The following is a 12,148-nucleotide window of genomic DNA, read 5'->3' on the forward strand; positions in this document are numbered from 1 at the left end:
AGGACGCCTCGGCGCGCGGCCGCCGGAGCCGCCGTTTAATTGGGGCTGTCAGGCCGCGGCGCGCGCGGAGGGCCGGGCGGGACGGAGGCCGGGAGGCCGGGGCGGCGGGCGCGCAGCTCGGCGGGAGGCGGGCGCCCGGAGACGCGGCTGGGGCCCGCGCGGCCGGGGCGCCGTCCCAGGGCAGGGCTGCCCGGCCCCTGCCCCGGGCCGCCCGCGCTCCCCATGAAAAACCAGCTCCGCGGCCCCCCAGCGCGGGCGCACATGTCGGCCTCGGGGGCGTCGGCTGCTGGGGACACCGGGGCGGGGTCGGAGCCCGGTGCGGGGCCCGGGTCCGGCACTAGCACCGGCGCGGGAGCGGCGACGGGTGCGGGGGCCATGCCCTGCAAGAGCGCCGAGTGGCTGCAGGAGGAGCTGGAGGCGCGCGGCGGCGCGTCCCTGCTGCTGCTCGACTGCCGGCCGCACGAGCTCTTCGAGTCGTCGCACATCGAGACGGCCATCAACCTGGCCATCCCGGGCCTCATGCTGCGCCGCCTGCGCAAGGGCAACCTGCCCATCCGCTCCATCATCCCCAACCACGCCGACAAGGAGCGCTTCGCCACGCGCTGCAAGGCGGCCACCGTGCTGCTCTACGACGAGGCCACGGCCGAGTGGCAGCCGGAGCCCGGCGCTCCCGCCTCGGTGCTTGGCCTGCTCCTGCAAAAGCTGCGCGACGACGGCTGCCAGGCCTACTACCTCCAAGGTGAGGGCAGCACTGAGACCCCCGTCCGGGACTGGGGCTCTCCCGAGGCTCCCTGACGCCCCCGCCGGAGGCTGCTTTCTCTCCATGCGCTACGCCTGCCTGGCCGGCGCCACGTCGCCCCCGGCTCGCATCCGCCTCTACCGGGAGCTCGGCCCCCGCGGTGAGGGTTTAGACTGGCACGAGGGCCCCCTCTGCACCACCTTCTCGGCACGATTCGAGTGGGCTGAACAAACTTTCCCGGCCTGGGCTTTCCTTTTTGTTTCCCCCCCTGTTTTGGGACCATGGCAGCGCCTAGGTTCCTGCTGAGCCCCTCAGCGAGGAAGGGGCCGCCTCCTGGGACCCCAGAGATGACAGGGCACCCATGTCCAGCTCCTCCAGCCTAGAGTGTGTGTCCCTGGAAGACCAGGGTCAGGATATAGGAGCCTTTGGCAGCATTAATCCCCACCCCCAAGGTATGGGGACGTTTGGGTGGGGGGACTCCGGGCATCCCCGCTTTGGTCTCACTACTTGGGGGTCACAGCCTTTCAGAGGCACTTGGGGCAGGACTATAAGCAGCGTCCCCTGCCCTGGCTTTCCGGGACCCCCAAGTCCCCAGCCTACTGCCCTAAAGCTTGTGGAAGGGGGAGGCAGCTGGGGGGCGAGTGGCTGCAGCCGGTGTTTCCAATTAACATTCCAAAATGGCCTCTCGCTGGCAGCGGGCGGGCAGGCGGGGAGGGGAGGGGAGGCCTGCGGCACCCTCGGGCGCAGGGCCCATCCTAGCTGCAAGGCGCTCCCGGTTCTCGGCTGTGTAAAGCCCCCGCAGCCCTCCCCCTCTGTGTTTCTAAGGCTGAGGGTCCTGAGTTCTCAGGGGGAGAGGTGGAGTTGGGACCCCTTTTACGAACTTGCCACTGTGAGAGGAAAGAGCCAACCAGTGCTTTCACGCTGCCCGCCCTGACCGTGGTTGGGGGTGAGGGACAAGGACCGGAGGCCCTCTATGGACCTGTAACGGACCTGGACCCAGCTCTGGCCCCGCTGTCTCATCTGTAAGAGTGGTTCATAAACCCACAGGTGCTGAGTCGAGATGGGGTTGTCTGCTTTCCTTTACCGTTTAGTGGTTATGGAGCACCCATGGGTGCCAGGTGTGCATGGGAGCTGTGGAAGAGAAATGAGCTGGGGCCTGGCCTTAAGTGCCCTAAAGCTGGTGATATGGCTGGGACCCTGAAGCCTTATGGGTCAGGGTATGGAGCTCAGGCATGTCACTTCATCTCCTGGGGCCTCAGTTTCCCATTCTAAGTGGGTCACTGGATGGATGATGTAGAGAACACGGTACACGTGTAATATGCTTGGCAGGACCCATATTGGCCGTTGGTGGTGTCATAGCGCTTGACAGGGGCAGCCCTGGCCACTGTTGGTTTTGGGCAGCCCACTGGTCTGGGGGCATCGGCCAGTGGCATGGGCAGTCTCTCACCCAGGCCCTCTTACCCCGGCCACAGGTGGTTTCAACAAGTTCCAGACAGAGTATTCAGAGCATTGCGAGACCAACGTGGACAGCTCGTCCTCACCGAGTGGCTCACCACCCACCTCAGTGCTGGGCCTGGGGGGCCTGCGGATCAGCTCCGACTGCTCAGACGGGGAATCAGACCGAGAGCTGCCCAGCAGTGCCACCGAGTCGGACGGCAGCCCCGTGCCATCCAGCCAACCAGCCTTCCCCGTCCAGATCCTGCCCTACCTCTACCTCGGCTGTGCCAAGGACTCCACTAACCTGGACGTGCTCGGCAAGTACGGCATCAAGTATATCCTCAATGTCACGCCTAACCTGCCCAACGCCTTTGAGCATGGTGGCGAGTTCACCTATAAGCAGATCCCCATCTCCGACCACTGGAGCCAGAACCTCTCCCAGTTCTTTCCCGAGGCCATCAGCTTCATTGGTAGGTGTCGCTATGCTCTGGGTGGGGTTGGTGGGCAGGTGCGTCGAGGTGTGTACGGGACTTGGGTGTCCCTGGCGCCTGACTGGGTACCTCGGGGCCTGTCGGAGCCTGTGTGTGCCCTGCATGTGCCAGCTTGCACCCGTGGCCGAACCCATGCCTGCTGTGAGTCACCAGGGCCCTCGGGACCTGAGCAGTCCCCTGAGTCCTGGATTCCCCCACCCCCCAACTGTTGGCACCCCATGGACTCTACTGTCCAGCTTGTGTTTTTCTGGCTCTGCTGTTTTGGGCTCAGCAAGCTGAAACATCACAGCTCTCAGACCTCCCACAGGTCTTACTTGCTCTGCATCACGCCTCAGCACACATGTTTTCCAGGAGGGGGCTGCACAGTGCCTCTTTGGACTTTATTTTGTACCTGAGGGGGTTGAAGGGTAGCCCTGGAGCCAAAAGCTGACCTCAAATGGGCAGCTATTGGAATGTGGTGACCCAGAGTGGCTCAGTAGGGCCCTGGATGCTCCCGGCAGCCAGTGGGGCTTGCTTCGAGTATAGGGGAACCTCCCCCAGAGCAGTATGTTCTGCTATTTCGCTTAGAGCCCTCAGCCCCCTTCCTCCCCAGCTGACTCAAGCTCCACGAGTTGCCTTATCTTTGCCCTCCCCGTCCTGCTTCCTCTGTGGCCAGCTGGAGGCTGTTAGACTGCAGGCCATCTTCCTGGCCCAGCTCTTACCCAGGGTGTGGGGAAGGATGAATGTAAACCTGTGGCTCTCTGAGCATGGTGACCCCGTGTTTGTGCCCAGCCTCCAGTGCCAGAGAGGAGGTGGCCTGGGCAGTCATCTCCTGCTGGCGGCTGTGTCCAGTGGAGGGCGTTTTGGTGTCAGCTGGGCCGGGCTAGCATTAATAACAGGAAGTGGGAGGCTTCCCCGCCTCATCCGCTTACTGGGAACCAAAACTAGGTGCCTGGCTGGGAGGAAGGAAGGAAGCTGAGGCCTGGGGGAGGGGCCGGGACTGGGGCGTCGGGAGCTTCCCAGCTCTGCCCTGGAGGACACGGCCAGGAGGTCTCTGGGTGCCACCTGAGTGTACACTCTCTCCCCCAGCAAGACGGGAGGAGAGAGGGGGACTCCAGACTCCCAGGGCTGAGCCTGGCTCATGGGTGCCTGGATCCTTCCGAGAGGCCCCTCTGCATCTGGGGACAGAACAGGATATAGGGGTGGGGGGACAAGTGAAGGACTAGAGGCCCAAGCATCCCCTAGGACTTAGCGGGACAGGATCAAGCCCCAGCCCCCACACTGTTCAGCCACACCCTGAGAAGGCTAAAAATAAAGCCAGCGGAAGCAGTTTCACTTTGGATCACTCGGGAGTGGGTTTGGGGGCCAAGCGTTCCCCAGATCCTGGTGTGTCCCCTCCTCCTGGAGACTCCTCTCCACCACCCCATTAGCCCCAAGTCTCAAGGTCAGACCACGGGACTCTGCACAAAGCTACAACATCTCTCTCTTCCCCTGCTAGTCTTGCCCCCAGGCAGTCCCTGAATCTGGATTAAGTACCTCCTGCACACTTAGCCCCGGGTATCCTTCCAGTGGGTGAGGAGGGGCAGCTCTGCCAGAGCAAATGAGCACTAGGGGCTGAACAACTTGGGAACCTGTGCAGCGTCCTGTGGGGGTGCACTGATTGAGTGCCCACTGTGTGCCTGGGCGCCCATCGGGCCCAGAATCAGAGAGGTGTGGGGACCTTGAGTGCCCCAGAGAGCTGCCTCTTGTTAATCTCCGTGCTTGGCACAGCTGTGGCACGGGGAGAGGCAGCAGTCCCTGGGCCCCGGGAGGAGTGATTACAGGACTGAGCTGTTCAGTGGCTCTGCCAGTGTTTATTGAGCTCCTACTGGATGTCAGGCAGAGGAGTCGGAGAGCGGCGCTGGGAGAAGCTGGGAGGGTCCGCAGAACCTGGTTGGCTGTGGTGGGAATGTCACCGGTGCAGGGGTCTGCTGGGAAGTCCCATAAGTGAGAGCGGAGGCTCACTTCGTCTAGCCTCCCTTGTAAAACCTCAGATGCCGCCTTCTTGCCCGTCGCTGGCTGTGCAGGAGTAAGGCTAAGGTGTGGGGGACAGGGCAGCGCCGAGTGTAGGGCTGGGCCCCCCATTCCCTTTCGAGGGCCTCCCTTGGGCCTGTTCCCAGGAAGCCCTCGGCAAGGGTCCCCACAGGAGCCCCAGGAGAACAAGCTCGGCCTCTGCTGCCAGGCCAGGGGCTGACAGTGGTGTGCTAGGAGTTAGGAGGAGCCTCTCTGTGGTCTTGGGCTTGTCACTCTGTTTTTGTGGCTGTGACCTCATTTATAAAATGAACTTGCTGACCGTGGTGCAGATGGCCTGATAGGACACGGGTGACCCCCTCGGCACAGGCCGGGCAGTCAGCTGTCGCAGTAGTGGTCCGAGCAGCGACTGTGACCATCACTGGTGCCAGTGTTCAGAGAGCCCTCTCTTGGCTCAGGTCCTTACAAGAGCACTGTGAACAGGGGGGCCCATTTTATGGATAAGGAAACTGAGGCCCCGGGACATGAGTGACTTGAAGCTAATGCATGGCAGCGCCCTCTCCACATTCGTGCTCTTGACCTCCACCTCAAACTGCCATTCCACCCTTGTGGGCCTCCACCAGGTCCCCCAAGAATCAGTCAGCGCCAGCTAGTGACTATGCCAACCTCCGCGCCCTGGCACCACTCCAGCTCCCCGGAGGAGGCGCCTTCCTAACCCATGCCTGTGTGTTTCAGATGAGGCCCGCTCCAAGAAGTGTGGCGTCCTGGTGCACTGCCTAGCAGGAATCAGCCGCTCGGTGACAGTCACCGTGGCCTACCTGATGCAGAAGATGAATCTGTCGCTCAACGATGCCTACGACTTCGTCAAGAGAAAAAAGTCCAACATCTCGCCCAACTTCAACTTTATGGGGCAGCTGCTGGACTTCGAGCGGACGCTGGGGCTGAGCAGCCCGTGCGACAACCATACCCCCAGCGAGCAGCTCTACTTCTCCACGCCCACCAACCACAACCTGTTCCCGCTCAACACCCTGGAGTCCACGTGAGGCTGGGTGCAGGTGGGCGGGGCCGGCCCCTCCCGACGCCCACCTTGAGCCAGGTGGGCGGCCCACTCCTGCTACGTCCAGCCAGAACCTAGACATCGTGGGCCATGGCCTGTGCCCAGAGGCCCAGGCTGGTGGGTGGCCAAGCTTCCCTCAGTGCCCGGAGGGGGCGGACCCTGCAGCAAGGCCTCTCTCCACAGGACATCCCTGGGAGGCCCTGAGCTCTGGGACGCATGGCCTCGGGAGGCCGGTGGGGCCTCACCCTTGTCCCAGGATACTCCACCGGCAGATGGCCCGGCCAGTTTGGCTGTTTTTTTAAAGACACATCCACGGACCTGAGTTTACTTTTTACTTTTGGCAGGTAAATCCAAGCTCCCCGGAGCATGGCAAGTGTTCAAGCTCTTCTCGATTTTTCTTTTTTAACGAAAAGTGTTATTTTCAGGCTACATGCAACAGTGGATTGTATAAACCAGTATTTCATCCCTTCCCTGATCCGTTGAGAGAGAGAAGTGTTCTCAGTTTTGTTTTTCTTCCTATTTCCAAAAGCAATGATTGGTTTTTTTTGTTTTTGTTTTTAATGGAAAAAGACAAACCCCATGTTGATCTTGACCAAATGCGTTTTGCACATGTGTGAAGCCTCCCATTTCTGCAGCAGGCCCTTCTCGAAGGGGCGGCTTGCTGCTCTCTCGGCACCAGACCCCCAGTCCTGCCCACGTCTCTCGGCCCAGCCCCATGGCACTGTACTTGCAAGACGTGACTGCTGGGCTGCCGGGTGGGCTGTGTGTGGCCTGTGCGTTCTCTGCCCTCCAGCGGCCTCTGCAGCCTCCCTGAGGCAGGAGATGGGAGGCTCTGCTGCCACCCCTACCGGAGGTGGGGCTGTGGGGGGCTGCCAAGCAGTAGCATTAGCCCTCTGGGCTCAGCCCGTAGGAGGGCCTGGGCCCCGGGCCCTTTTTCTACGTACCCACTACTTCTGTCTCTCTCTTTCTCTCTCTCTCTCTCTCTCTCTCTCTCTCCCCATTTGTTTGTGACTGAGAGAGGAGGCCCAGGGGCTGGGGGAAGCTTAGGTGGTGGAGGCCCAGCCCTGTCCCTCACCCTGGCTGTTGCTTCGGTCTAGCTGCCACTCCTAGGCCCCTTGTCCCGTGGACGCTTGCCCTGCACTCATCTTGCCCATGCCTTCTACTACCAGGAAACTCGCACCCGTTTCAATCCCAGGGGGCAGGGGCGGAAGGGGCAAGGATGGACAAGTGAAAGGGGTATGGGGCTCTGTCCACCCCCTCCCAGGATCCATAGAACAAAGCCACGGATTCCGTTATCTTCCTCCAGTTTCGTTCCTTCTCCAGCCTGCGTCCCGCCAGGTGTCAGGACGGCACAGGGGCCCAGGGAGTGGGGAGTGGTCAGGCTGGGGTCCCTGAGTGAGCCAGTACCTGGTGTGTGAGCGAGGCCACGGAAGCTCTGCCCCACTGCGTCTTACCTCACGGGGCGGTTTTCAGGGATTCTTAAAGGCAGCGGATTAAAATCTTGCCACAGTCGAGAAATTGACAAAAAGCTTCCATGCTGTACATGGTTCTTTCTCTTTTTTACTTTTAGAAAGAAAAACCTGGAAAGATGCATCAGATTTGTGTAAATGAGAGTATGCCAGGAGGGTGGCCAGTTTTGCTTTATGATCTTATGAAGGAAAATTTGTGACCCAACATACGTGTATACACACACACATACATATATATATATCCCGAACCAGCAACGGGACTTTGTTTATATTGCAAATAAATATTATTTTTTCTTTAAAACAAGTTGTGGTGTCCAGTAAGGGCCTGGGGCCGGGGGTTGGTGGGGGAGCAGCATTCCAGCACCTACTTTGGGTGATCTGCTGGGCTGGGAGGGGGAGGAGTGGCCGGGCCTTGGGGGAGACAGCTGAGGTATGGCATTTCCCCAGCCTTTGGGTGCTATCGACAGAGACCACAGGGCTTTCTCCATGGGCTTCTGCTGATTGGTTGACAGGAGATGGAGGCTTGGAGAGGTTTGGGGGACTGAGGTCACACAACTGGGCCCCTGCTCACCCTGAATCCCTCAGGGCTGTCTACTCGGACATTGGGCAGATTTGCTCAGGGCTCTGGGCTCTTGATTGGGCCCTGGGGCTCTGAGCTTTCCTCTTTTTGCTCTTGTGCGTGGAACAGAGGTGTGTGTTCACCTCATCCTTCTTCTCAACTCCCACCCTCCCATAGTCCCTGGGAAGCCTGTGGAATATGAAACCTGGCTAGTGACTGGTCAGCCCTGCTCTGTTCCCCAGGAGCTGGGCAGCCTCAGGTCACTCAAACCCTTTGGCCTCTCTTCCCATCTGTGAAGTGGAATCATTCACACTCAGATACCCTGTGCTTTTTGTGCTTGGGGCACGAGGAGCATGTTTAATTGGTTTCCTGGTCTGGGCCTACAGGATGGAACTGGCCATGCCTGGCTTCTCCAGAGCAAGTGAGCGTCCACCCACCATGCAGAGCCCTTCTGGGGGCTGGAGGAAGGATGGTGGCCATGGCCTGGGGATGTGAGGCCCTCAGTGGGTGACCTAGCTCCATGTGGAATGGAACTTCGGAGGGATTTACGTTTCCTTTGCCTCTGACTGGGTTGAGTGAGCCTCAGGCAGGAACTAGGTGCTGACTCCATTTCCTCATCTCTGCCTGTCTTCTGGCTTTATCCTTTCTGCGGTGACCACCACCTGGCTGGCCGCAGGCAAGTAGGCAGGTGCAGTGGGTCAGGGCAACTCTTCCCCTTTCCAAAGACTCCCGGGCTCTACTTGTTTTTTTGTCCCTGACACCTCTGACCATGTTACATTCAACCAGAGCACAGTCATGACTTCAGGAGTATGATGAGGGGTAGAGGGCATGTTCTTCAAGCAAAGGGCCTGTGGTTCCAATCCCAGATGTGTGGCTACTAGCTTCTTGCCCCCCTCAGCTTGCTTTAGAATGGGGGAACACTGGTGCAGCCAGCAGGCCTGGGGGAGGCGGAGGGGGCTTCTCACAGCCTTGGCAAAGGGGCGGGTTCTGCTTTCGCCCTTGGGCTCCCTCAGGGCCCTGGTCCTTCTGTGCCAGGGGCAGGCAAGGGGGTGGGGGCCTGAGCAAGCAGAGACTGGGCCTTTGTTCCCTCTCGCTGCCCTTGGCCGGGGCCGGGGAAGCCCGCGGGTGCCGGGCTGGGGGCTGGGCCCTCGACAGGCCGAGTAAGCGCCTGGCAGTGCCAGTGTGCCCAAGCACAGGGTGGGGGGTGGGAGCAGTGCTGCCTCCTGAACCAGCTCCTCAAGTAGAGGCCCAGGGGGCTTTACCTCCTGTGCAACCTCAGGCCAGGTGGCCTCGCCGGCCCTCAGTGTCCTCATCTGAGGGAATTTGCACCTCAGCACCGCGCTCAGCTGCGGTTCCCTTCAGCTTGTCTCTGGTGGGGACAGAGGACCACGTCATGGCGGGGCAGACTTCGGGCTCAGCCAAACTTGCACGGCTGTCTCTCCTCCAGCTCCCAGGTGCCACCTCATGGGCCCTTGCTCTGTCTCCTGGTCTGAGCTCCTGTGATTCCACTCTGTTTCTGCTGTGCTGTTCCCCATGGCGCTGTCTGTCCCAAGCCACCTTTGGCTGAAGCCCTGGATGCCGGTGTCCCCTGAGCACCAGGAACCAGCTCTCTGAGGTTGATCTGCTTAGCTCCTGGGTGCTCAGTCCCATCTCTCCTTCTGACACCCCTTTGCCTCCCTTTGGATTCCTGTGTCTCTCTTCATCCCAACCCAGGCCCCAGGAGTGCCCCCCCTTCCATTCCCTTCCAGCCACTTCCCAGCCTTTTCATGGGAGGAAGATGTGAGCCACTCACTCACTGGCACATTCATCCCCCAGCCATTTCCTGTGCCGGCTGGGCTGCCCCAGGGGTGGGAACATGCCTGAGGGAAGTCTGGTGATGTCAGGCTGGGTGGCAGACTAATGGGGCCCTCAGCTTGTCCTCTGATAAATGAATCAGGTGCAACAGCAGGAGTGACTAAGGCTGGACATGAGAAAGAACTTGCAGAACTATGGAGCAGCCCCCCTGCAGGGCATCTGACAAGTTGACCACAAAAGAGATGAATGTTTTCCTAGGGGCATCCTGCTCTGAGCTTGGGGGAGGGGCAGGCAGCACTCAGGAGAGGGGCTGCCCCCCACCCACTAGGGCCTCTCCCCAGGGTGCAAACATCGTCATCCCTCACGAATGGGGCAGGGTGGAGGCGGGCAGCGAACCCACACTGGAGCCTGCCTCCTCCCCTAACATCGCCACTGCCCGGCACACTCAGGCCTGCCTCTGGACACCATGTCTGCATTGGGCCGTCTTCTACATCAGTCTGGATGTGGCCAGGAACACCAGCATCCACACCAAACCCTTAAGCTGGAAAGCCTGATGTGGGAACCAGGTGTCGGAACGTGCCGACCTCTGGGCACCCCAGGAGCCTGTGTTGCATGACGGATGTCTGGGTCCTGATATTTGATATATTTCCTCTGGACTCCACCTGAGCACAGCCCTCTCACCTCCCCCAGAGGTCTTCTGGGATCGGTCCCATCTAACTCCTGATACTCAGCAGACCTGAGAGCCTGGATTGTCCTGTCCCCCCAACCCCATACAGATAGGGAAAACGAGGCTCAGATGGGGTCTTAGAGTGAGTCAGGGAAGAAGCTAGGCCTCCCCGCACCGCTGCCCTGTGTCTTTTCACCCAGATCCGGCCTCCGCCATCGGGCTGAGAGCCTTCTCTATCAGGCCCCGAGAAGGGCCAGACACATACGCATGTGCACATGCGTGCACACACGGCCCCCTCGTTTCTCAGACAGGACAAGCCCAAGCAGGTCGCGTAGTGATGGAGGAACCGCCTGCCTCTGACTCCAGCCTCCTCTCATTAGGGCGCGGGCGGGGTGAGGTCATCCCTTCCCAGGCAAGGCCATGAAAGGCCATCATTAGCAGCTCTCAAGAGGTAAGATGAGGCCTCAGCCCCGTTGTCTCTGTCCGGGTCAGATTAGCCTCCACGGGAGACAAGGGACTCCAGTGCCCACCAGAACAGCTTTTGCTCAGGCAGCCAACCCCCTTCCCAGGGCCCCATCCACAGCTCCAGGGGAATAATCTGCCTTGTGGCTTCTGTGCATCTATAGGATCTTCACCGGCCCCTTCCACACCAGCGCGTCCTCGGGCCCAAGGTCCTTCCACCCCTGCTGCTTGCAAAGGAGGAGCTGCAGCCCTTTCTCTAGGGTTGGATGGGCCAGGGAGGAACCAGGTGTGGTCCAGAGAACAAGGGAGCTCCTAAAGAGCTTTAAGCCTAGGGCTGACAGGGTCTGGTTGTCACTAGAAAGATCCCCTAGCTACTCAGTGGAGAACAGTCTGAAGGGCAACGTGCAGGACAGGGGATGGTGGGGAGGCTGAGCTCGTCACTCAGGGTAGGGGAGGCTGGACCGCTACGGACCAGAAGAGGATGAGCCACACCTGCAGGACCAGCAGTGTGGAGGCTACTCATGGGAGGCAGGACCCATTGTGTGGACAGAAGTCCCCAGCTTGTCTGATTCCGTGTCTATGGCCTGAAAGGCAGCCGCCATGCCTCATCGAAGGAGGAGTCTTAGCCAGGACATGTGTGGGTCCGTGTTGGAACCCTGGCCACTGGAGTCTGCATTCCCACTCACCTGCCCCCACCCCTCAATGTGTATCCACACATTGAACACCCAGAGAGAGGCAGGAGTCACCAGGGTCCTCCCTCCTACTGGAGATATTCCTGGTGGCAGCACAGCCCTCTCAGACTCTTGGTTTCCTCTTCCTCAGGCACCTGGCTGGCTCAATTGATGGAGTGCAACTCTTGATCGCGGGGTTGTGGGTTTGAGCCCCATGTTGAGTGTAGAGAGTACTTAAAAATCTTGTGAGGTGGCGGGGGAAGAGAGCTATGGGTCTAAGAGTAAAAAGCAGGGGACGCCTGGGGGGCTCAGCGGTTGAGCATCTGCCTTCGGCTCAGAGTGTGATCCTGGAGTCCCCGGATCGAGTCCCACATTGGGCTCCCTGCGAGGAGCCTGCTTCTCCCTCTGTCTATCTCCCTGCCTCTCTCTCTGTGTCTCTCATGAATAAATAAAATCTTAAAAAAAAAAAAAAAAGTAGAAAGCAGGATGAAGGGCCTTGGGAATGTGAATCATGATGCCAATTTAACTGTGACCACCCCACCAAGGGCCATCTCCCAGAGGCAGCTATTGCTGATGGCTGGGTGACCTCGGCCGGCCTCCCCCATACCCAGTTCAAGTACCCTGTGTTCACAGGCAAAAAAATGAGAATAAGGACTCTGATGGCCCTCGTTCTTGGGACATAGGGATTTTGGCCCAGACCTTCACTTCCATCCCAAGGGCCGGATAGCCTGGTATCAGGAGTAGCCTAGGAGCCAGTAACCAGCCTGAAAGGAGAAGGCTGGAGTTCAGGGCTGGAGGGCCTTGGCAGGGTAC

General features: G+C 59.9%; 1 protein-coding gene across 1 annotated transcript; it reads left to right on the forward strand.

The window, feature by feature from the left end:
- Positions 1-205: 205 nt before the first annotated feature.
- Positions 206-7,483, forward strand: DUSP7 (dual specificity phosphatase 7). Its single transcript, XM_038566272.1, has 3 exons — positions 206-739; positions 2,212-2,646; positions 5,392-7,483. The coding sequence occupies exons 1-3, from the start codon at positions 223-225 to the stop codon at positions 5,697-5,699; spliced, it is 1,260 nt and encodes a 419-aa protein (XP_038422200.1). The 5' UTR covers positions 206-222; the 3' UTR covers positions 5,700-7,483.
- Positions 7,484-12,148: the final 4,665 nt, after the last annotated feature.

This window comes from Canis lupus, chromosome 20 (genome assembly GCF_011100685.1).
Source record: "Canis lupus familiaris isolate Mischka breed German Shepherd chromosome 20, alternate assembly UU_Cfam_GSD_1.0, whole genome shotgun sequence".
NCBI lineage: Eukaryota > Metazoa > Chordata > Mammalia > Carnivora > Canidae > Canis > Canis lupus.